Below are 25626 nucleotides of genomic sequence, written 5' to 3'. Positions count from 1 at the left end.
TCACTATCAACCTCTATATCATTGTATTCTTCTTATCATCAGATTACACAACAATGAGAATATGAATGATGACTTCTTCACATGAACCTGACAATTATAAATGCTACACCTTAATAAATGTTTGGGCTTGGTCTTTACCATTCAAGCTTATAATACAATACATTGGCTACATTTGTATTTGGAAGTATTTATTATGTTTGTTCCAAAAGTCATTCTTCATTTGCCAATATGAAAATGCGACTATCATGAAAGGCATAGTATTATAATTTGTAATTTGTATAATGGTATAAAAGCTTGGTTGTGGGTTTGAATCCATTGCCCCCATGACCCTCCTTCTCATGCATTTATTCTATTTATTCTTCTACCTCCTCCTCCACTTGGCCATTTTGCAACACCATCTGGATGGAACTCTAGCCTTCCTCAAAACCATTATACATGACCTCTCCTTCTTCAAGATATTCTATAAAAAGTTCTTCAACCCTTGAACCTTTCAAAATCCCAATCTCAATGGAAGGCTTCTAGACCAAAGGTACAAGTAGATCCGGTTCTTTAAGAGAAAGAGATAACAAATCCAATTTTCTAGTGACTAGATAGAAAATTGGGGAAATCATTTCAATTAGTTGTAGATCGAAAGGAATTATAAGTAAACTATATCAATATAATAAGTAACTTAGTAATTATATCAATATAATTTAATTACTAAGGAAATGAATTTATTACTCTAACATATAGTACATTATTTTGCAGACAAAGGTGTTGAATTTGATGCTTAATAGATTTACATACATGTGTAATAAATAATAAGTGTTGTAGCTTTGGGATCAACACTATAAAATGAAGGATGTCATACTACATTCACAGAGGTACCAAAATATTTTATTTGATATGGAGACAAAAGAAAATGTGTATTCTTCATAACTGCATTTGAGTCTCATGTATTATCATTTTCAGCTATTGACATCAAAGATACCTTTACATCTTCATCATTGTAATGATCAACGAGTCCTTATTGCACTCACTAGTTCTAAGGCAATGACTAAGGTATGAAAGAGTTTACATTAAAATTTAATTAGTACTAAAATTCAATATAAAATTCATAGGCACAATCGAGTGGTAACTTTGATGGTTTTTGTAGGGTCTTATTATTCCTGACCATCAGTGTATCCCTGAGGTGTATATACAGAGGAATTATCAGCTAGCTGTAAGAAAATATTAAGTTTTATGTGTAAATATATTATATTTTTTTAATATAAAATAGTTATTTATTCATATATAATTTTGATTGTAACATGTCGAGTTACAGAAGATTCTAGACTAATGGACTAGTGAGCATGTTAGGAAGACCTCGTTATATACACTGGTCATCTCCCACTTGTTGGCAATTAAAGACAATTAGGGATTTATTTTGTTCCCCTAGTTGGAAAGAGTATATATCTAATGATGTACATTTTACACCTATATGGCATTATTGGGCATATGTTTTGTATAATTTTTTCTATGTATGTCATTTTTTACATACATTTCATGTATGACATTATTAGACATATGCTTATGATGTTTCAAATTATTGATAAATGAATTATATGATATTATTAGACCTTATGGAATCAACTTTGATTTTTTGTTATCACATTGGTTTGATGCTTGTATTCAATCAATCAACATATTTTCCTTTTGATTCTTCCACATTTGGCATATCCATCTAACAATGAACTTATGATACTCCCATCAAGAAGTGCATGATTGCATGGTTTTATGGTGGATGTCCCTCTCTTTTTAAAATTCCAATTTTATTCATCTACATGAGTAAGGGAGATCAATTCCATTTCTTTCAATTGTATTTAAAGGTCATTAAATTTTTTTCAAACAATGTGATTAAATAAATATTATTCAGCATTTACCTCTATCATCAAGGTTGATTCATTCCTCCTCTTATTTTACCAAATAATTTGGATGAATCACCCATGGCTCCTTACATTTCTTGAAGAAAATTTTCAAAGACTTTGCAACATGTCTTCTCTTCTTCCATATAGTTCATGTTCATTGAAGACATTTGGTCAAACAATATATATGCTTTGTATATTCTCACAACACCAATAGTCATGGTACAATGCTTACAAGATCCATAGTTGAAGAGAAGCTATGTGAAGCTTCTAGAACCATGGACCTATACTTAATTTAGTATTATTGCATCCATGTTACTTATGAAAGTGAAACTTTCACATAGATAAGTAGGGAAACCAAAATTGAAAGCCAAACTTAACATAGAAAAGTAAAGCAAGCCTCAACTATATTCTCATTAAACATTGTGAATTCAAATATCTTTGACAGGGCATATTTTAGAGCTCGTGCAAGATATGGATGAGGTTCTAGTTCCTACAGGACCATGTTATAGAGACCTACAATAACCTCTCTCACTTTTTGGAGATCGCATTCCATTTTCATTCTACAATGCCATCTTGGGTGATGTTGAAACTTGTAGTGTTGGCGAGTACAAAGTTGCCAACTGCCAAATCTCTCTCATCTTTCATTGTGGGATCAAATTGTCTACTCCATTAGCTCTGGGTGGTCGGGTAAACCCTATCCCCAACCTCGTATTGTCCCCTTCAATGCTCAAACATTCTCAGGCACGCTGAACTAGAATGTCCCTAAGGGTCACTAAATGCCACAGGGCTGCAATCTTTGATGAGGTATATCTTGGAGCTCGTGTGAGATATGGATGAGATTCTAGTTCTTACAAGATCATGTTACAAATACCTACAATAACCTCTCTCACTTTTTGGAGATCGCATTCCATTTTCATTCTACAACGCAATCTCGGGTGATGTTGAAACTTGCAGTGTTGGCCAGTACAAAGTTGCCAACTGCCAAATCTCTCTCATCTTTCTTCGTGGGATCAAACTGTCTTCTGCATTAGCTCCGAGTGGCTGGGTAAACCCTATCCCCAACCTCATCTTTTCCCCTTTAGTGCTCGAACATTCTCAGGCACGCTAAATCGGAATGTCCCTAAAGGTCACTAAATGCCACAAGGCTGCAATCTTTGACGAGGCATATCTCAGAGCTCATGTGAGATATGGATGAGATTCTAGTTCCTACAGGACCATGTTACAGAGACCTACAATAACCTCTCTCACTTTTTGGAGATCGCATTCCATTTTCATTCTACAACTCCATCTCGGGTGATGTTGAAACTTGCAGTGTTGGCCAGTACAAAGTTGCCAACTGCCAAATCTCTCTCATCTTTCATCATGGGATCAAACTATCTACTCCATTAGCTCCGGGTGGCCAGGTAAACCCTATCCCCAACCTCGTCTTGTCCCCTTCAGTGCTTGAACATTCTCAAGCACACTGAACCGAAATGTCCCTAAGGGTCACTAAATGCCACAGGGCTGCAATCTTTGATGGGGCATATCTCGGAGCTCGTGCGAGATATGTATGAGATTCCAATTCCTATAGGACTGTGTTGCAGAGACCTACAATAACCTCTCTTGCTTCTTGGAGATCACATTTCATTTTCATTCTACAATGCCATCTCGAGTGATGTTGAAACTTGCAGTGTTGGCCAGTACAAAGTTGCCAACTGCCAAATCTCTCTCATCTTTCGTCGTGGGATCAAACTGTCTGCTCCATTAGCTTCAAGTGGCTGGGTAAACCCTATCCCCAACCTCGTCTTGTCCCCTTTAGTGCTCAAACGTTCTCAAGAATGCTGAACTAGAATGTCCCTAAGGGTCACTAAATGCTACAGGGCTGCAATCTTTGATGGGGCATATCTCGGAGCTCGTGTGAGATATGGATGAGATTCCAGTTCCTATAGGATCGTGTTGCAGAGACCTAAAATAAACTCTCTCACTTTTTGGAGATCGCATTCCATTTTCATTCTACAACGCCATCTCAGGTGATGTTGAAACTTGTAGTGTTGGCCAGTACAAAGTTGTCAACTGCCAAATCTCTCTCATCTTTCATTGTGGGATCAAGCTGTCTACTCCATTAGCTTTGGGTGGCCAGTTAAACCCTATCCCCAACCTCATCTTGTCCCCTTTAGTGCTCGAATGTTCTTAGGCACGCTGAACTGGAATGTCCCTAAGGGTCACTAAATTCCACAGGGCTGCAATCTTTGACGAGGCATATCTCAGAGCTCGTGTGAGATATGGATGAGATTCTAGTTCCTACAGGACTGTGTTCCAGAGACCTAAAATAACCTCTCTCACTTTTTGGAGATTTCTTTTTATTTTCATTCTACAATGCCATCTCGGGTGATGTTGAAACTTGTAGCGTTGGCCAGTACAAAGTTACCAACTGCCAAATCTCTCTCATCTTTTGTCGTGGGATCAAACTGTCTTCTCCATTAGCTCCGAGTGGCCGGGTAAACCCTATCCCCAACCTTGTCTTGTACCCTTCATTTCTCAAACGTTCTTAGGCACGTTGAACCAGAATGTCCCTAAGGGTCACTAAATGCCACAGGGCTGCAATCTTTGATGGGGCATATCTTGGAGCTCGTGTGAGATATGGATGAGATTCCAATTCCTATAGGACCATGTTGCAGAGACCTACAATAAACTCTCTCACTTTTTGTAGATCACATTCCGTTTTCATTCTACAATGCCATCTCGGGTGATGCTGAAACTTGTAGTGTTGGCCAGTACAAAGTTGCCAATTGCCAAATATCTCTCATCTTTCGTCGTGGGATCAAACTGTTTGCTCCATTAGCTCTGGGTGGCTGAGTAAACCCTATCCCCAACCTTGTCTTGTCCCCTTCAGTGCTTGAACGTTCTCAGGAACGCTCAACCGAAATGTCCCTAAGGGTCACTAAATGCCACAGGGCTACAATCTTTGACGGGGCATATCTCGGAGCTTGTACGAGATATGGATGAGATTCTAGTTCCTACAAGACCGTGTTGCAGAGACCTACAATAACCTCTCTCACTTTTTGGAGATCACATTTCATTTTATTCTACAACACCATCTTGCGTAATGCTGAAACTTGTAGTGTTGGCCAGTACAAAGTTGCCAACTGCCAAATCTCTCTCATCTTTCATCGAGGGATCAAACTGTCTGCTCCATTAGCTCTGAGTGGCCAAGTAAACTCTATCCCCAACCTCATATTGTCCCCTTTAGTGCTCGAACATTCTCAGGCACGCTCAACCGAAATGTCCCTAAGGGTCACTAAATGCCACAAGGTTGCAATCTTTGATGAGACATATGTCAGAGCTCGTGCAATATATGGATGAGATTCTAGTTCCTACAGGACTATCTTGCAGAGACCTACAATAACCTCTCTCTCTTTTTGGAGATCCCATTCCATTTTCATTCTACAATGCCATCTCGGGTGATGCGTATCTTAATTATATTGTTGGAAAGTGTATCTAGCATGTCATTTTTTGAAAGACAAATCATGGAACTTGGTAAATGTTTCATAAGTTAATGAAATGTGTTACTACCAAATTATGTAAACTTAGGATTATATGATCTCCAAGAGTTTGGTTATGTTCTTTAGCGCACCTTGGACACAAGGTAGTGTGTAGCTTCTACTCCCTCTTTGTGAGTAATGTTAGTCACTTTGTATATGTAAATTGGTTTTCAATTGGGTATGTTATTTTCAACCTTAATGGTGATGAAGGATTAGCTTGAATCAGCTTGTAACTATCTAGCCACCAGATTTTTTGTGATTCCATCAAATGTGGGTTTTGTTCGTATTTTTTTATTTTATTTTTTTTGTTGTGCTCTTGACCTTTGAGGCTTTGAATTTAAACTTGTGCACTTTGGTTTTTGAAATTTTATGTTCTTGAGGTGGCTAGGATGTATGTTCTATGTTGCTAGTTATGTGTTGTGATGTTCTCTATCAGGTTCAATGTGAAACATTGATAGAATGTATAAGGGAGTAGATTGCGAAGAACATACCATTCTCCTTTTTGTAATATACTATTTATTATGTTTTAATTAAACTCACTTCTAAATCCTATCTTCCACTTGGACCCATTCCTCTTTTGGCAATCCTTGAGATTGCCAATTCTTATTAATTCGAGTAGAGACAAGATGAACCAGATTAATACAGTGACCTATAGATCGAAGGAGGATGGTTAAGAAATGGTCTACTAGAGATCAGCCAAGGATAAGGATAGCATAGTAGAAAATGATTATTTATCTGGTGGATATAAGTCTTTTATATAACAAACCATTTATATGCATAGTAAAAGAACTAAATATAGATTTGAGACATATTGATCACCTGCAGTATGATCATCTTCACAAGTATGCAACTTTTGTTTCACTATTTCATGCAGGTTTATTGAACTTTCTTTATGAGGTCATTTACAGATGGGATGTTCAAAGGTTGAGTTCCTATGGGCTGTCAATACTTTGACTATACTTTAAGTCAACGATTATCAATATGGGAAAAAATGGAACTTGTTGTATTTTGAAAAACCGAGAAGATGGCCTTGCCCTTCCCCAGGAGTTTTAGAAATGGGAGACATTAGGTAAGAGAGTGAAAATGTTACTATCGCTTCAACACACATGACACAATTGGAAATGTAAATTTTGATGGTAATCATTTTGTGATAAGGGAGAGACTAGGGATGATCATTGTTACTATCTCTTTAGTAGTGGATTTTAGTTTTCTCTTGAATTTGGTGGTGGGGGATCAGTGGTAATTCTCCTTGGATATTCCTTCTTATGATGTTAGTGACAAGTGTTGCTCTTTGAAAACACTTGTACAATCTTTTTTAAATTATTAGATAAAAACAAAGAATTGTAAGTATTAAACATGATTAGCCTTTAGTTCCTAGAAGATCTTTATTTCCCCATCAATGCATTTAGAAAGTTAAGTTTTAAGAAGATCATAAATAGAAAAAATTAGAGAAGTGATTTAAACATTTATATTGATTGGAAACATGTGAGTCTTGAGTTTCCTCTACCTTTTAAAGAATGTTCCTTAGCTAGCATACCTAATTCCACATTCCATAAGAGTGTCATTGCGCTAAAGATTTAGGAAACCAACTACTCTAAGATAAAGCTTCCCAGTCAATAATAATCTAGCCTATTGAGGTACATAATACTTCTCAATTAAACTTGTGTTAATTCAGTAATAATTTTGTAATTAACTACAATTTCAGTATTTGTGTACAGGGGGTGACTGAGAAAACTATTTGAGGTCCAATTTGAAAATATATTTGTAAGGATCTTGACCAAGGTTCACAACTTCGATGATTAATACATTCATTCAGGCTAGAACCTCACTACAAAAAAATAATATATAAAAAAAGTAGTGAATAACGTCATGTCTCGACCCAAATCAACCAATGAAAGTCAAATCAGCATAATGTGGAACAACAATATATGCATTGAGTGGGTTGTCATAGAAAAGCTTCAGAATAAAATTCATGTCTAGAATTAAAAGACCTTAAAGAAAATTTATGCTTGTAACACAAATGGCCATTCAAAATTGAATATGATTACAATATGTGAAATAGCATTACGAGAACTTGTAATGTTCTTGTGAACATTGTGTTAATTCTTGTAAGAATCCCTAAGATGCTTGTTATACTCAAAATTTTGTTGAAATTGAATTAATTTTTATCCTGTCAGTTAATTGGCTTAGGGTGATATATGCTTCTTGGATGGAATAATGAGTTCGTGATTAACTCTGTATTAAGATTCATAGCATCTTCTAGTTATTAGCAAAAGAAATTTATAAATTAAGCTAATGTCATATGGCTTGCTTGAGAAATATTTTCGTGTTCTTATTGATGGGTACTAATGACTGTCCACATTTAGTTCTTCAATATCCTATTTGACAAGCTTTCCATAGACATTTCTTTGCCATACTAAGTATTTTTGAAAACATATTTGAGTAGAAGCACTATAGTAGATACTACATGATGTTTTAACAAATAAAGTAATGGGTTAAAGACTATTATTTCCAAGGTATTATGTCATAGTATTTTAATTGTAATGATCTTAAACTAATGATATTCTTGAAGGTAACTTTGACATGCAGCAAGAAAGACAACCTACAGCCAAGGCTATACTGTGCCTACAACCAAAGCCATAAATGCTCACAGCCAAAGCCTCAAGTGCACATAGCCAAAGCCATGGATGCTTATAGCCAAAGTTACGAGTGTTCACAGCCAAAGCCATGAGTACATGAATTCGATGATCATAATTGTTTACAACTATTCACCAGAAACAGCTTCTTTTCAGTTTTTGAGAAATACTAATAAAGCAAAAAATAACATCTACTAGTTGGTAGACATAATGGAAACTCTCTAGCAATTGAATTTAATTTCATACATGCACATATCTAATTTAATGTCATACACAAACATATCTAATTTAACGTCATACATGAACAAACATATAATATAAAATGATAACCAATAATGTCATATACATTAACAAACACATAATATATTATGATAACCAATAATGTCATATATGAACAAACATATCATATATTAACCAATAATGTCATACATCAAATAAATGGCATACAAATATAGAATGTCATATGTACATCAAATGTATGTCAAATATGTCTCTCTGGTGCCTATATATATACATGGGGAAGGAAATAACTCTCTCTCTCTCTCTCTCTCTCTCTCTCTATATATATATATATATATATATATATATATATATGTATCGAATATCTCAACTACATCTTTTCCTTCCCACGAGGGGAAGGAAATAAGTCTCTTGATGTCCTCTACTGTCGTGTGGAGGGAGACAGTGGAGATGACGGGGCCCTCCTAACATGCTCACTTGACCTCTTGTTGAGGCTCTTCTCCAAGTCCAACTGATACAAAGAAAGTAGATATGAATCAATATTTATTATATGTTGAAATCAAATATATGTACACACAAAATCAATTATTTTCTTACCGCCAACAAATAGTCACTCTGTAAGTCCATCTCAAATGCTCGTGGACGATCAGGCATGACAAGACCCTACAACAATTCAATAAATATAATCACTTATAAATAACATTAGAAATTTTGAGATTAACTATTATAAAAAAAAACTAAAATGAAGAAAATTCTTTCATACCTTCGTTAGTGGCTGTGAGCTAGCCACAACTGCGACCACTCCACTATCAACAAACTGTCACAGATGAGGATGTGTGTCTGACATCATGAGTTGCATGTCATACAATACATGTTATATCTAACATGAAACATGGAATAAATATAATCAAATGAATTAAATTAACATGAAACAACTATACCTGTGTGAAGCTCGTATGATGTCTCTGCTCTGTGTTTGTGGTAAAGGTTGAGGGTCCTGTGGAGAACTGATGCACATGCATAATTTTTTTTGTCAATCCTTAATATGATTACGTAATAAATATATGTATTAATTAAAATTATTAAATTGATACATACCTCAGGAGTCATCAAAGGGACAAAAAATGGGCCTGGAGGATCACTGCTAGGCCCAACAACACTTTGACCCTAAATTTTGAACAATGTCAATAAATACTAATTAATTAATCATTCGCTATACATATGAAATGTGATCAAATTAGTAATTTACCTATGTGTCAATGCCAAATGTCTCGTTCAGGAACTCATCAATGACAAGCCCATCATTTGCACCATCTTCGGCATGAGTGCCAAATGTGCATAGGGATCCGCATGAAGTGCACATGTGACCACGATGAATAGAAGGCTCCCCCTCAACTAATGGGCTCGTGGAATGGATGAGGGTCTGCGTCAAAGCATTAATGGTCCCTAGAGTGCTGGCCTCTACATGTTCCTTCACAACTAAAAGAATAATCACATGCTTGTGCTCTGGATGGACCGCAGGTGCCCTAACTACATTAGGGTCACGATGTGCTCCTGGCCTCTCAAATGATGAGCCCCCACCTCTACCCTGAGAGTCTAACATATCAAAATAATTGAGGATCTCCCCAAGGACAAACTCACAATATAATTTCTTCAAAAAATACATGGAGACCTCGTGATTGTTGCAAGGAGGGGCATCAAAAACCATCCACCATCTATCCCAAAAATTATTTCTAATAGCATCGTTTATGCACCAATGGATGGGGAATCGTTTAGTACCCTCTCTAACAGTATTTGGCTCACTGGGTTTTCTAAATAATGCACATATACTACCTTTTGATATTTCTTTTTTTTTTAAATCTTCATATGACAATTTATTTGTATAAAATCTTTTTTGTTCATCCCTCTTAGCCTGCCAAATATCTAACTGACCACTAACTGAGGTTATCTGAGTGTTAATGGATTCGAGGGATGATGCTAATTGAGCCCTCATTGGATTGGTTTGTCCGGATTCTTTCAACCGAGCAATGAGTCTTTCTAATTCAGTTTTGCCTCTCTGTATTTCATTTCTTATATTTTCTTGTGTGCTTGGCAGAGGTCTTGCAATTGGTTTGGGTTGTGGAATTTGTTGTTCTTCTTGAGGAGGGTTTTGATTTTGAGGTTCTTGATGGTTTTGTGGATTTTCTGGTTGATTATGGACATTTCCTGATAAAAAATCAATTTAAATCCAACTAAATAAACAAATCTAACTAAAATTTGTAAAAACCCTACAAAAGAAAATAAAAAACCAATAAAACAATATGGAAAACATATTAAACAATGCAAAGTTAAGTTTATATCACTTACCTCGTCATCGTGGGTGTGCTCATTGTCTTGGATTTCATCGGTGAGGAGGCATTTTGGCAAATGGTGGTGAATTTTTGTTGTCAAACCCGCGTACGCACTGTTGGAGGGCCAAAAAACAAAATAAAAATGATGGGCCAAGGGTCTGCAGCCCATCATATAACTTTTTGTGGACATCAGAATAGCGCGTACGCACTATAGCGCGTACACACTATGGCTTGGGTGACCCAAGCCATAGCGCATACGTGCTATTGAAAATTAGAAAAAAAAAAAAAAACTTGTCATCTTTTTGGCACCACAACTCGGTGCATATGCCCATATATATATATATATATATATATATATATATATATATATATATATATATATATATATATATATATATATATATATATATATATATATATATATATATATATATATATATATATATATATATATATATGATGGTAATTCTTTCCATCATATAATAAAATAATTAATTTAAATAGATAAGACTTTAAATAATATTCAAAAGAAAATTCATAATAATAATAATATATACAATTTTAAAATTTAATATTAGTAAGATCAAGTGCCTCTTGTATTGGTCACATGATGGATAAGGAGTGTGCACAGGTGGAGGAGTAAATCGGTCGCATTGGGAAAAAATGAATCCCAATATGGACTAAGGTCTGAGGGAGCCTCAAGCTGAGCATGTCCAAACTCAAAGCCACAGTAAATCTTCCATCCATCTTGGGACCCACTACAAGGGCAACAATTATATGATTCTATTCATAACAATATCATTATGTGTTTACTCCTGAGATTAACTCAATCCAAAAAGAAAATCTCTCTCTAACATTAATTTATGTATTTATTTGTGTTTTAGGACCATTTATTTTTTTGACCTAGTAGAAAGGGTCATTACACATCTAAACAAAATTTCCTTCAATTTGAAAGATCATTTTTTAACAATAGATGTGAAGTTATGTCATACTGTACCACTATAGGAACTAGAATCATACATTGGGATGTCTTTGACTAGTGGTAGTTGTCCTAAGTTTTCAAATAGAACACTTAAGCATGCTCCAAAGTGAATATGGTTACGAGCAAGAAATGCTTCTCATAGTCTCATATAAATTTTTTCTAGTGACTTTGTGCAATGAAATTCATTTCATCTATTTAAACATAACAAACAAAGCACATGCTCTCTTGGAAGGTTGAAAGTGGCTGTCCTTACAAGGGTGTCATTTATTTGATTGGTATTCAAAGAGAAGAATGAATTGTTCATGCTTGAATGTTGATGATGCCCACTATGTAGACGACATGGTCCAATGAAAATGAATTAATTAATTAAAAAATAGAGATCATGAAGAACACTCAATTTTTTTGTTGTTTTTTATTGCAAAACATACAAATCAATTTTGGTCAAAGGTGCATTTTTCATGGAAGATAGGTGCATCCTTAATAATGATGCAACAACCTGTTTTATGGATGAGATTTATTGAATGGTTGTACAACCTTCTCCCTGAATTTGGACCATTAGATTGCAAAATCATCTTTTCCACTTCAAATAAAGAAACACCTACAACATAAAAAATGGAAGATTAGCAACCCAACTTTGTACTTAAAAACATGTCACTGAATCTAGTGACAATATGTAAATTGTGTTCAAAAAAATAGCAAAGTATTAATTACAAAAATTCACACCATCTATGTTTTGATGTTTATTATTGCATTATAATTATTAATTTATTTCAGTGTTAGTCTTTAATTTGAGTTAGGGTTCATAAGGGATAGAATTATGATTAGGCTTATAAGAACTAAAGTTAGGATTAATCAAAATTAACAGCAAGTTAGGGTTGGATTATAAAATTAAGAATCAAGGAAGGTTCTATCATGTTTAAATGGTTTATTTGGAATTAGTATACTATCAATTGTAGTTGATTTTCAATTAAGATTAGGGTTATAGTTTTTTTAAAAAAAAGGTTGAGTAGTTGTTTGGATTATAGTTAGTATTTAATATTATAATGAATGTTAATATAATTAAATTTATATTCAAATGCATTACATATATTATAATGTTATTAGTTGGTATGAATACTAATGAATAAGTTGAACCCAACTTTTTCAATAGTTCAGTCAAAAGGTGTATAGAATTAAAAAAAATTGAGGAAAATTTATATTATATATTCACTTTCTTATTTATTAATTTAAAAAATAAAAGCAAGTATATTTCCAAAATCCATTAGAATATTATGCTCATCTTGATGATGGATCACATCTTGAAACATTGATGCAAAAAAATGTTACACATCAAATCTAGAAACTATATTGTTATAGTTTTAAAATATCATTTATGTTTCTCATTATTGATTCATGTTGGAGATAGTCATTGCATTGAATTTTTTCATATGTTATCTCCTCAAGGGACATTTGTGTTGTCATTCTCTATCTAACTAAATATACAATTTAAAAAAAATCCTAGGCGTTATATATTCTAAAAATGAGCTATCTATTCTATAGATTGTTTATCTAAAAATTGGTCTATTTAACATTCGAATTGTTTTTATTTTTAATATTTTTTCATTACGTCATGGGCCTAATGATCTAAATGTTGAAGGGAGAAAAGGGAGTGAGTATAGGATCTATCTATAACTTGAAATGACATCTATTTATTTATTTATTTTTAAATAATGATAAAGATTTTCTATTAATTCAAAAGGATTCAATACAATCAGAAGCCATATTGTGCTGACCTAACCACCAAAAAAGATACAAAAAGAAAAAAAAACTACATATTGGAAAATTTTCAACTAATAGCATCCTTCACCTAACCTATACACCCAAAAAATCTACTTGCTAGCAAATTAGCATAAAAAAATTGTCATCCCCTAACCTGCATGAAACACCAAAGAGGAAACATAACAATGTAGCTCATACTAAGGAAGATTGGGCATGCAAATGAATAGGGGCCAAGACCTTAGCTAAACCAATGAGCAACCTCTTCCTTTGAGAAATTTAGGAAGGGAGGTTCAGTTGATATGACATTTCGATGTCCACTACAAACACTAAAGGTGTACCACTCGCATTCTCCTCACCACTAGAACCCATGCCCAACTCATAGTCACTACCAACATAAGCTAAGGTCACACTCACCACACCACCAACCTTGTGTTTTCCTTGCAGATGTCAACATGGAATAGGGAATCCATCCTCATCCATGGGAGTAGAAGACCTGATTGGAGTTACTTAGCTCCTCACTCAACCTTTGACCTTGTTAGATTGTTTAGAATAACTAAGAGTAGGGGCAGGGTGGAGGGGTGAATCAATTATTGAAGGTCCATATGTACCAATTCAATAAATAAATACTTCAACTAATTTGGTTCTTAACATCCATTAGCTTAGTCTCTATTGTAAACTTTTAGTAACATAAACTAGCAGTCCACTATCCTAAATACAATAGCCTTGCAGAATGCAAAACATTAACTGTAAAACATAATAAACAACATCCACACACATTTAACACTGGGATTTAACATCAAAACCCAATTTGGGAAAAACCACCAGAAACATGTCACCAATTTTTTGTTAGAGTAATAAAGCATTTTCTTATTAATTAAATCATATTGATTTAATTATTAAGTCACTTATTATCTCTAGTTTACTTAAGCTAAACTTTGGGCATATAATAATTAATTCTTTTATTAAATATTATCATGCAACCTAGGTTAGTTACCTGTTAGGGTTTTGATCTCCTTTTATATGGATTGACTTCTTTGTAATTTATAATTCATTTTTTATAATATCAATCTCTCTTTTTTCTCATCAAGAAGTCTCATCTGTGGATTTGGGAATTCCAGCCTCCATAGCTTTTTCTTCTCTTTTTCTATAATAAGTGTTTACATGTAGGTGATTCTTGGGAGTTGTGAAGTTGATCTTTCATCAACTTAAACATGGTACCAGAGCCCTAGATCTTCATGCCCTTGTTCTATTTATGAGAAGTTTGGCTTGGCTTTTAGATATGTATATTTTTAGAGGGTTTCATTTTTCAAATTTTTTGTACTATATTTGTGGGGTCACCATTTTTTGGTGCACTTTTAGCCCAAATGAACCTCACCATTGAGCTCAGGGTGCCAAAAAACCCCTATTTCATATAAAATTTGTCAAATTTGGATATTGTTGGAATCTGAGGCAAAAAAGTATTGCTCACAAATTGAATACATTTCCCGAAGTGGTGATTTAATGATTTTTAACACAAAATTGAGATTTTAGGTATGGAAATCGAGATTTCTTTGCAAAAAAATTGATTTTTTTGGCATGTAGATCAAGCTTTTTTGGCACTCAAATTGAGCTTTTTTAGCATGCAAATAAAGATTTTTCGGTACACAAATCAAGATTTTTATCATGTGAATTGATTTTTTGGCACACAAATCAAGATAGTTTGGGTACAAAATTGGCACACTTCTTGAGATAATTTATGGTATTGAGGGGCACACTTTCCAATGCATTTTGATGAGGATTCTGAGGCGATAATTTTGTTGGGCCCTTCTAGCTCTTTTTTTACCTTCATGTGATTTTTTGGTTGTAACTTGCTCGTCTGGACTTCATTTTTTGCAAATGAGATATCATTAGAAAGCTAGTTCTAAGGTTTTCTTGATGATGTAGTTTATTTGGACTTTTGATGTTGTTTGGTTTATGGTTTATGTAGTCAAAGTTAGAGGTTCTATTTTGTACTTTGGGAGACATATTTTTAGACATTCTATTTTTCAAATTCTACTCTAGGCACATCCCATTTTTAATTTTTCTTTTTTTGTATTCTGGTGGATATCTTGGTTATTTTAGGTCCAAAGATCAATTTTGTTGCTTCAGATGATTTTCCATTAGTTGCACTATCTCTTGTATCAGCTTTATATCTCTTTTGATCTTTGTTGACATTCTTTTGTAGCATTTTTGCAAATGCTTTGAGATAAAGTGCCACTCTATTGGATTTTGGGATCTTCCACATCTTTGTGTTTTGTTGTACTTGCACTACATTATAAAGTGCCTTGGGGGGTTTCATGTTTTTGATATTTGTCATCTTCCTTTGTCAAGTGAGTGGTCCTTGTATGACATTAGCCTCATGATGTGTCAATAACACGTGCCATTATAGGTGTTTGTACTTCTTTTGCACTCTCAATGTTCTCGACTCTTCTTTCCGAAGGAGATATTACATTTACTTTCAATGTTCATGTCTTAGCTCTCAACGTTATAGGGGGGTTATGTTCATTCTATTTCTTTCTTGGTTCGATGGAGTGAGCTATGTATTCAACATTTGATCCTATGTACTAGGAAATTGTAGTGGCTAGATACCTATGTATTTTAGTGAGATGGATCATTTACCATGTAAACATATTTTTATTCCTATTTTTAGAGGCCATGAAGATACGTTCCATTTTCTATTTATCAGCTCTTTAGACTTAGTCTTCTCTACCTGTTCATGTTCTATACAATGGAGGTTCTTTAGATCAACAATTTTGCAGTGTTTGCAACTTCATGCTTCAATGGTGTTCTTCATGATTATCCTTTTGTTCCTATCTTCTTGAACATTCTTTCCATCTATTTTTGGAGTAAGATTTTTCCCATGTTTTTTTCTCTATTTCTCCTCCTTTCAAAGGTTTTGTTGTGCTTGGGTACCCCATCAAGCCTTGTTGTTGGGACCTAATTCTTCTTTCAATAGTAGTTTCTAGGTTTTTAGCTACTCCCTAAGTTTATCTTGGGGTAGGGAGGGTGGATTATAGTAATAAAGTATTTTCTTATTAATTAAATCATATTAATTAAATTATTAAGTCACTTATTATCTCTACTTTACTTAAGTTAAACTTTGGGCATATAATAATTAATTCTTTTATTAATTATTATCATGCAACCTAGGTTAGTTACCCGATAGGGTTTTGATATCTTTTTTATAAGGATTGATCTCTTTGTAATGTATTAATTTATTTTTGATAATAACAATCTCTCTTTTTGCTCATTAAGAGTATCTCATCTGTGGATCTAGGAATTCCAACCTCCATAGCTTTTGCTTCTCTCTTTCTATGATAGGTGTTTGCATATAGGTGATTCTTGGGAGCTGGGTAGAAGCAAGGAGTTGGGTCTCAATTTTGCAAAAGTCTGCGGATTAAGATCATGCTCTTTTAGAAAGGGGTACCCATTTTAGGCTTAGGCACCTGATCTGAAATTTAAAAAATGGGCACCCATTTTTTAAAAATCGGGTACTCATTTTTTATTTTCAAAAAACAAGTACCCATTTTTGGAAATATAATGAATTTGCATATTTTTAAAAATGGGTACCCATTTTTGAAAAGTAAATAACGGGTACCCTTTTTTTACTTTTAAAAAAGGGTACCCATTTCTAAAAAAATAATATTTTGTTTTTTGGGGGGGATTTTATATGCCGATTTGACTTTTTCAAAATGGGTACTCATTTTTTGAATTTCAAATAATAGGTGCCCATTTCTTACAACATTGGGTGGGGTTTTTTTCTCCTACCTTAGATTTTGGTTTGGGACAGGCTTGGTGAAACCAAGCCCATGCCTTGACCTCTCAAGATTTGGCTAAGGCATGAAAATGACAAATTCACATCTTGCCATAATTTTTAGAGGGTCTTCTTGATAAAAAAATTTATGAAACAAAAACCCATTAGAGCTCTCACCTCTCTTGATTTCAGAAATATAAATTTTATAGTACGATAATTTTATTTACTATTTGTGCATTATTTTGTAATGAAAGGTGGTACCTAAATGTAAAATAGTGAAGTTCACTGAAACTTTAATAACTTTTATATTTTATAATTTTTCATAAATTTATTTGTATGTCATCAATCTACATACAATTCTTTTGAGGTTAAGAAAATTAATTTTTGAAAACAGCGAAATTTTGTCAAATTATGGTGTGTGTATATGAGAGGTTTAAAATTTACCTTTATAGCCAATTAATAATTGTTGGTGTAAATACGCATTTACTATTTACACTTTACTTAAGTTTACTTAGGTTAATGCATTATTTTATTATTTATTTTGTGAGACACTTAAGAGTTTACACAACTTTATGAGTTGTCATGTTGACAACACAAAAGTACACAACTCTAATTCAACACATGTTGTCTACAATATAAATTTGCATGTTACACCCTTGTAGGCTTATCCTCTCATCATTGCACTTACTTCCTTGCTTAATGGAGGATAACCCATATCTAGTGGACATGTGCCTGGTTGTATGACTTATCATGTAGCTCATTCTTAGGCATTCTAGATGCATCTCAAAGGCCTTTATATATAGACACTTCTAGTGCACTTTCATGCATATTGAATCGAATACATATCAATATTCTGATCATACTCTTTTTAGTCTACAATTGTGCTTGTGTTTGAGTTCTTAGTTCTTGGGTGAATTTTTCCCTAAGGAAAATTCTTACATGGTATCAAAGCTATACCAAATTCCTACATGGTATCAGAGCTTGGAGAATTTCTCTTCGCATAGTCATTCGAGATAATTGTTGCTTCATCACCTCAGCCTGAATCTGGAGTATCGCTATCATTGGGAGCATCTAGAGCTAGAATGGACCTCGTCATTGCATCCAAAACATCAATTTGGTGCAAATTGACTATAAATTCGACTACTCTGGGCCAAAGTCAATTGTGAGGCAATTTTTTTTTTTGCAAATCGACACTTAGAGGCCCTAATTTGCAGTTTGGGTATGGTCATTTTTTAGATCTAATTAATTATTTTGGATTTTTAATTTTATAATTTCTTTATTTTTTAAAAAATATTTTCAAAAAAAAAAAATTGCCCAATCAAGCTAGTAGAGAAATTATTTTTTGCAGAACCAAGCAGTCATACCCCAGCCTTGCAATTTGGTCAGAAGGAATATTCTTTATTTAAGAATCAATGGGCTTCTTTATTTATTCTAGCAATACCAATGACTACACAATTCAAATCTGGTAGCACCCACAATATTCTCGCATTACCAACAACACCAACCATCTAGCGGTCTTCATCCATGATCCATAGACTTGATTTACAATTATGGGAAAAGTATTTTAAAAAATAGCTTAATTCTCCCACTGCATACATGTGGGATTAAAACCCACAATGTCAGGCACCAAAAAAACTCCATTCTAGTGACTAAATTTAATCTGGCACCCGATGATCTTGCTCCAGCCATTGCTGCCAATAAAACATGTGATAGCCACATAAGAAGACCCTTTGTGACATGCAACATGATTCACACTTTTCCATGCATAACCTACCAGATAGCACCTACTAATGCAACATCCAATCAGAGTCCACATTTGCAGCCTACATCAGCCCATACGTGGATGTATAGTTAGCCAACCCTATCATGTAGGTTCTAGCATGTTGGAAGTCATACAATCTGACTTGGTAGGACTAACTGCCACTTCTACATTTTTGTACTACCACGTGTCAGAAATCTATACTTTATTCATACAACCAAGTTAACGACTATACTGCCATGTCATCTGGGCAGCTTTATTTTTGGTGATGTTAGCATTTTATGAGGTCAAATTTGACGGCTATTGAACTGTCAAAACTAGGCTTTTTAAAACTGCTATCATGACCATTTTACCATCAAATTTAAGCTAGCAATTTTTTGCCTAGACCCCTCTTTAGATTTCTTTTTGATTTGGTAGTTTGACTTTGTGAGGCCATAACTCGGTCATCCGAACTCCAATTCAGGTGTGATTTCTTTTGATTTTGGGTAAAATTTCATGAAATTTCCAGTGGTGGTGTTCTTTTCTAGTTTTGGTGCAAGGACTTTTTAGAAATTGCATTTTTGGTGACTATACCTATTCAATCCTACATTTTGCAACTTCAAACACTCTGTATGGGCTCATTTGGACATGAAAATAGGTTTTTTTTCTTTTGAAAGTGCATTATTTTTCATCTACTTTCAAAATCTATAGTTATATTCTAGGGTTGTGTGGACAAAAATCTCACTTTCAGAATTAGGACTTTTTTTTGCATTGTATTACTTTGATTACTTTTCCGAATTGTTGTGCATTTGAGCTACAATGCTTATTGATAGATTTGGGCCTCAAAAGACAGTTGTAAAAAGAAAAAATTAGAAGTCCACTTTGCACATTTGGACAGGTGGCCTATTGTACATGCACTATATATAAAGTGCCAAAAGAATCTTTTTTGGGGGGTTCTTTTGATTAAGTGAAAAGGTGGGGGTGTGTACTGTGTTCTTGTGTCTCTCTTGTGTGCTCTTTTCATTTTCTACATCATGGGTTCACCTAAATGTCCACTTCTAACTTCAGGTAATTATTCTACTTGGAAAGATATTGCATGGAGTAGATTAATGGAAAAAAGTTACAATCTTTATGTTGATGGTACAATTAACAAACCTACTGATGCTAAAGAACTCATTGATTAGAAAAAATGAGACCAATAGGCTTTAGGAATTATTAGGAGTTGTGTACATAGAGATCTCTTTTTATACATTGGTAGTTTCATAGAATCCAAACCTACATGGGACAAACTTGAATCATTGTATAGTAAGGTAGATAAGGAAAAGGGATTTCAAATTGAGGATGATCTACTTGTATTGGATCCAGAGAACTTTGACACAATTCAAGATTACATCAAAAAAGCCAATGAGTTTAGGGCACTACTTAAAGATTGTGGTAATCCCATGAAAGATTAAAATTTGATTCATCACATCCTGAAGAGGCTACCTTTAGAGTATGCTTTGTTTGTTTCGAGTTTTAATACTCACAAGTTGACCATGGAAAGTGCTTACTAAAAGCCTACATTTGATGCATTTGTAGAGATGTTGATTGTTGAACAATCTCACTTGATAGATTTGGGACTTCTCACAACATGAAAGACAAAATTCTTGGTGGCTAGTGATGAGCACCAATCAAGTCAAGGAAAAAGAAGTTCTAACAACAACAACAATAAGCAGTGGAAGCAGAAATCACAGTCTGAGACACAAAAATCTTCCTCACAACAAGGCAATTCTTCTTCCAACAAGAAGGGAAGTAATGAAAAGAAGTACAAATTTTTTTGTACATATTGCAAAAAAGAAAATCATGATGAACATCATTGCAAGACTAAAAGAAGTGATGAGTTGGAAAACCTACTCAAGAAGAACAAAATTCAAGTGCTAGGTACTTCCAAAGATTCAACTCCAACCTCTTCAAAGGGAAAAGGGCAAGAAATTATGGCAAATAAAAGTTCTTCTTCAGAATGGATACTTGACTCAGGTGCCTCTTATAATATGGGTTCTTCAAAGTGAGACTTTTTTTCATTGAAGTAGTCACAGGTACCGCACATCTTTGTGGGAGATGATACTAAAATAGAAGTTGAAAGAAAAGGACATGTGGAAATGGAAAATGGGGAATTCAAAGATGTTCTCTATGTTCCAAATCTTAGCTCCAATCTCCTCTTAGTTTACCAAATCACTTACCTTGGAGATGGTCACAAAGTTGTGTTCCTTCTAGATTCAGTGATGGTGCCTAGTCTTAAAGATGATTCATTGGTTATAGTGGGAAAAGTCAATCATGACAAGAGCCTTTATTCCTTCTCCCACATTGTGCCTAAGTCTCCTTCACATGCCTTTTTAACTCAATCTAATTTACAAATCAAACTATGGCATGAGCAGTTTGGTCATAGACTTCTGATATCTTCAACAACTTTGCTCTAAACACATGGTCAAATGTCTACCTAACATCAACTTTTGTAAGAGTGAGTATTCATCATGTTCAATGGATATGCATCTTGAGGAGAAGTATGATAAATGCAAGTCTACAAGAGCACCAGTTGTTCTTTAGTTGGTTCACATGGCTTTAGTAGGTCCTTTTGCAATAACTTTAGTCAGCCAAGGCTGCTACATCCTTACTTTTGTTGATGACTTTTCATGATTCACATGGGTGTACTTCCTTCATCACAAGAATGAAGTGGTTGATAAGCTTCAAACCTTTAAGAGTCATGTTGAACAGAAATCAAGGAAAGCCTTCAAGGTACTATGGATGGAAAATGAAAGCCAATATGTGGATAGAAGACTTAAAGACTTTTGAAAACTTGAGGAAATTGATCTTCAGAATCCACTAGCATTCAGTCTACACAAGATAGATATTGAAGCACTAAGGATACAAACTCTTAAGTCCATGGAAAGTTTTATGATTACAACAAAGTCTCTTGATCCAACACTTGAAGTTGAAGCCATTAGTAGTGCTATTCACATACTTAATAGGTCTCCTCATAATGCCTTAGATGTAAAAACTCCTTTTGAGGCATGGTGCACTAGAAAACCAGTTGTGAGTCACTTCAAATTCTTTGGTTGTCTAGCATGAGAAAACTTGTCTTCTAGGGGATGCAAGGCACCAACACCTAGGCCTTGTACTTTCATTGGTTATGAAGATGGTGTTAAGGCTTACAAACTTATTGATCCAGAGACTCATGAGATCTTTGTGGAGAAGGATGTTCACTTTGAAAAAATTTTACCCAGCTTATCCTCGACTCCTCTCCGCACATCATATAGTGTCAAAACTGATAGTGACACTAGTGATAGTGTTTCAAAAAATTTAAACACATGGAGTTCTATCGATGGTTGCAACAAGAGGTCACAACATTAGTCTAGTCCACATGCTTATATTGTCACAGTGAAAGGTCCAGCATAGCAGGGTACACATTGTCTTCTAGCTCTAGCAATAGAAGATGACTACATGATAGAAATTACAAGTTTGTTTGTAAAGTCACACGTAGTAGATCTAGGAGATAGCCTTGATGATTTGCATCTTCTCTTTGATTAAGATGATCCTTCTACAGCTATTGCAAGGGCTCACTCTGACCCTCATGTCCATTCTCTACATGATCAATCTTTACAGGTTGATGTGATTGTGGATCCTTATGAACATAAGTCATTAGCGGTCTCTTTATCAGTTGAGGAGACAGATGGTTCTTTGGAATAGGTTCAATAGACATCCTTGCCAAATCTGCATTCCTTCTATTCAAAGTGTTGGAAGGGGCAACCATCAACATCGACACAGGGATACTTGAGTAGGTTTCAGGGCCACCTTACATCTTTAGGATTTTACCTTTGCCATTGTTTCTTCCAAAGGGGAGGAACATCATTCTACACTCTTGGACCAACTTTTTCCTTGGAGCAGCAATCACTGGTCGACATTCCTCATTAGGGGGGACTACCTTGTCTCTCTTCCTCTTCTTTCTTATTGGGGGGGGGGGGAACTTTTTCCTCTTATGAGGATTTGTTCTTCTCATTCTTCACTATTGTATATACTTGATGTATGGCGTAATGGGAGGGTCTTAATTACTCCATCCATCCATGCATCCCTATTCATCTCTCTTTTTTGGGGAGGGTTTTTCCCATGAGGTTTTCCCTCTTTCTCCACTTTATGAGAGATTGCATTTTCATTATGTACATGGGTACCCAACATGGCCTAGTAGCTGTAACCCATTATGCATTTCATCCTAGTTTTCGTAAGCTTAAGGGCATTCCCCTAAGTTTCACTTAAGGGGGGGTGTTGGTGTAAATATGTATTTACTATTTACACATTACTTAAGTTTACTTAGGTTAATGCATTATTTTATTTTTTTCATTATTTTATTATTTATTTTGTGAGACACTTAGGAGTTTGTGCAACTTTATGAGTTGTCATGTTGACAACATAGAAGTATGCAACTCTAACTCAGCACATGTTGTCTACAACATAAATTTGCATGTTACACCCTTATAGGCTTATCCTCTCATCATCGCACTTACTTCCGTGCTTAATGGAGGATAACCCATATCTAGTGGACATTTGCCTGGTTGTATGACTTATCATGTAGCTGATTCTTAGGCATTCTAGATGCATCTCAAAGGCCTTTATATATAGGCACTCCTAGTGTACTTTCATGCATATTGAATCAAATACATATCAATATTCTGATCATACTCTTTCTAGTCTACAATTGTGCTTGTGTTTGAGTTCTTAGTTCTTGGGTGAATTTTTCCCTAAGGCAAATTCTTACATGGTATCAAAGCTATACCAAATTATTACAATAATTAGTAATAATAAAATTATTCAATAAAAAATTAAGAAAAAATATTGTCATCAACTTTAGGTGTATTAGGTAACTCCCTTTAAAAGGATTTATGAAAACTCATTTATTTGTTTCAAATTATGGTGTCCATCCATGAGTGTGGTATGGTCCTGAAATAGGCATTTTGAAAAAGTGGTTTTTAAAGATCTATATCAAAAACAAAATCTATCATATGGGTGCACAAATAAATTACATATTCAAAAACTAGATTCTAAACACTAAAATTTTTATTTTTGAAATTTTTTAATATCCAATCTCTAAATGCCTCAATTTGACATTAATTGACAAGAAATTTCAAAAATTGGAAAAACACTTTTTGCTTAAAAGTGAGACCCAACTTCTTACAATTGCCCATCTATGGGGTTGATCTTTCATCAACTTCAACATTTTTCTCTCTTCTATGGTGAGCTCTAGTAGGAACCAACTCTGTTAAAGGTTACAAAATATGCTATTTTTGAAATAAAAAGTGACCAAAAACAAGGGGGTCAACCCTTACAATCAAAAAACTGGTAACCAACACATTACTAGCAAAGACCAATAGAGAACCTTAACAGATTGAACTAAAGTTCCACTAAGCCACAGTAAAACATATACATGTAACCAACCAGCATAATAATATGAACAATACCTCCTAAACTATAGTAGCAGTCCAATAAGTCTATCAAACTATAGGATTTCATCATAAAAATTGTTGACATAACCATGCCTACCTAGGTCTGAGCCACATTTGAAAACTAGAAAAACCAAGACTAGCATATAAACATAAAATTTTGGATCCAAGGATCCCCAAAATCTAGAAAACTTAATTAACAATTTTCTCCTTTCCCTTTGTGGTGAGTAGAATCTGAGCCTAGTCATTTGCAAAGAATTTAAAGAGGAGCTTTTGATCCTCCAAATTCATTCCAGTGTCCTCCTTCTCCTGAGCCAGTAGTTGGAGGGTAGTGGCAACAATGTGGGTGACCTTAAGGGAAAATTTAGAGAAGGGAAGAACCCTTCATCTAAAGATTTAACCCTCATTTCCAATTTGGCATATGCCTCCAATTGCTCCTCGGTCTCATCCTTATTATCTGCTTCCACCTTCTTAGCTTCCTCTTTAGCATTCTGCTCCTAGTTATCATCCTGCAAAACCCTAGGGTTAGTAAAAACCTTAAGTTTATCTTTGGCCAATAGGATATAGTGATGGGGGAAATGTCCACTTTTCTGCTATCCTCACAGAAGGTAATTGGCTGAAAAGTAAAGCTGGTAGAAACATGGGTAATCTCTGTGGTTGCAACATTGCCAACTACCACTTGAGTGTTATCCGCATACAACTGGGCATTACCAATAGAATTGTCCATTGAGTTAACACTTTTTTCAACCTCCTCCATTCCTTCTTCTCCTTTGGAATCATCCTCCTCACCTTCTTCATCATTATCTTTTTCTCTCTCTTCTTTAGCCTCTTCAACCTTGAACTTGTTGGATTTTTGTTTGTGTCTTGCCTGGGATTGGGCAATTCTCCCATACCTTCTCCTTGCCTTTCCCTCAGTCTCCTCCTCTGAGTCCTCCTCTTCCACCACCATAGGTTTTTCCATTTTAATTTTTTTACTTCCCTTTTTTTCCCCAATATTATTAGGTTTTTTCTTTTTCTTATTTTCATGGCTAGGGGAGAGTCGTAGGGTATGAATTTTTGATCCAGTACTGGTGCTCGAGGGTGAATTTTGATGGTGATGCTAGTTTTCAACCACCACCACCCTAGGGAGACAAAGGGCAAGGTGGAATTGGTACAGGTGAAAGATAAGGCCTTGGTGGATAATGGTAAAGTGTTGCCCTTTATTTCTTTTCTCCCTGACATCACTGACCATATCTTCAAGAGAATGTAGTATAAAAAAGGGGATAGAAATAAAATCCCTAATCCTAAAATGATTC

The 25626-nt window shown here is 34.7% G+C and overlaps 1 protein-coding gene across 1 annotated transcript in view; it reads right to left on the bottom strand.

The window, feature by feature from the left end:
* The window catches only part of LOC149578885 (amino acid permease 3-like), a 179492-nt gene extending 154200 nt beyond the window's left edge, over positions 1–25292 (bottom strand). The window contains 1 exon segment of the mRNA XM_089801591.1: positions 24935–25292. Coding sequence (XP_089657717.1) covers positions 24935–25292 — 358 coding nt within the window.
* Positions 25293–25626: the final 334 nt, after the last annotated feature.

Source organism: Cupressus sempervirens, chromosome 1 (genome assembly GCF_028749045.1).
Source record: "Cupressus sempervirens isolate cs-2001-9-10 chromosome 1, ASM2874904v1, whole genome shotgun sequence".
In the NCBI taxonomy this organism is placed as follows: Eukaryota; Viridiplantae; Streptophyta; class Pinopsida; order Cupressales; family Cupressaceae; genus Cupressus; species Cupressus sempervirens.
The sequence above is the reverse complement of the archived record's forward strand: the minus strand, read 5'-3'. Positions and strand labels throughout refer to the sequence as shown.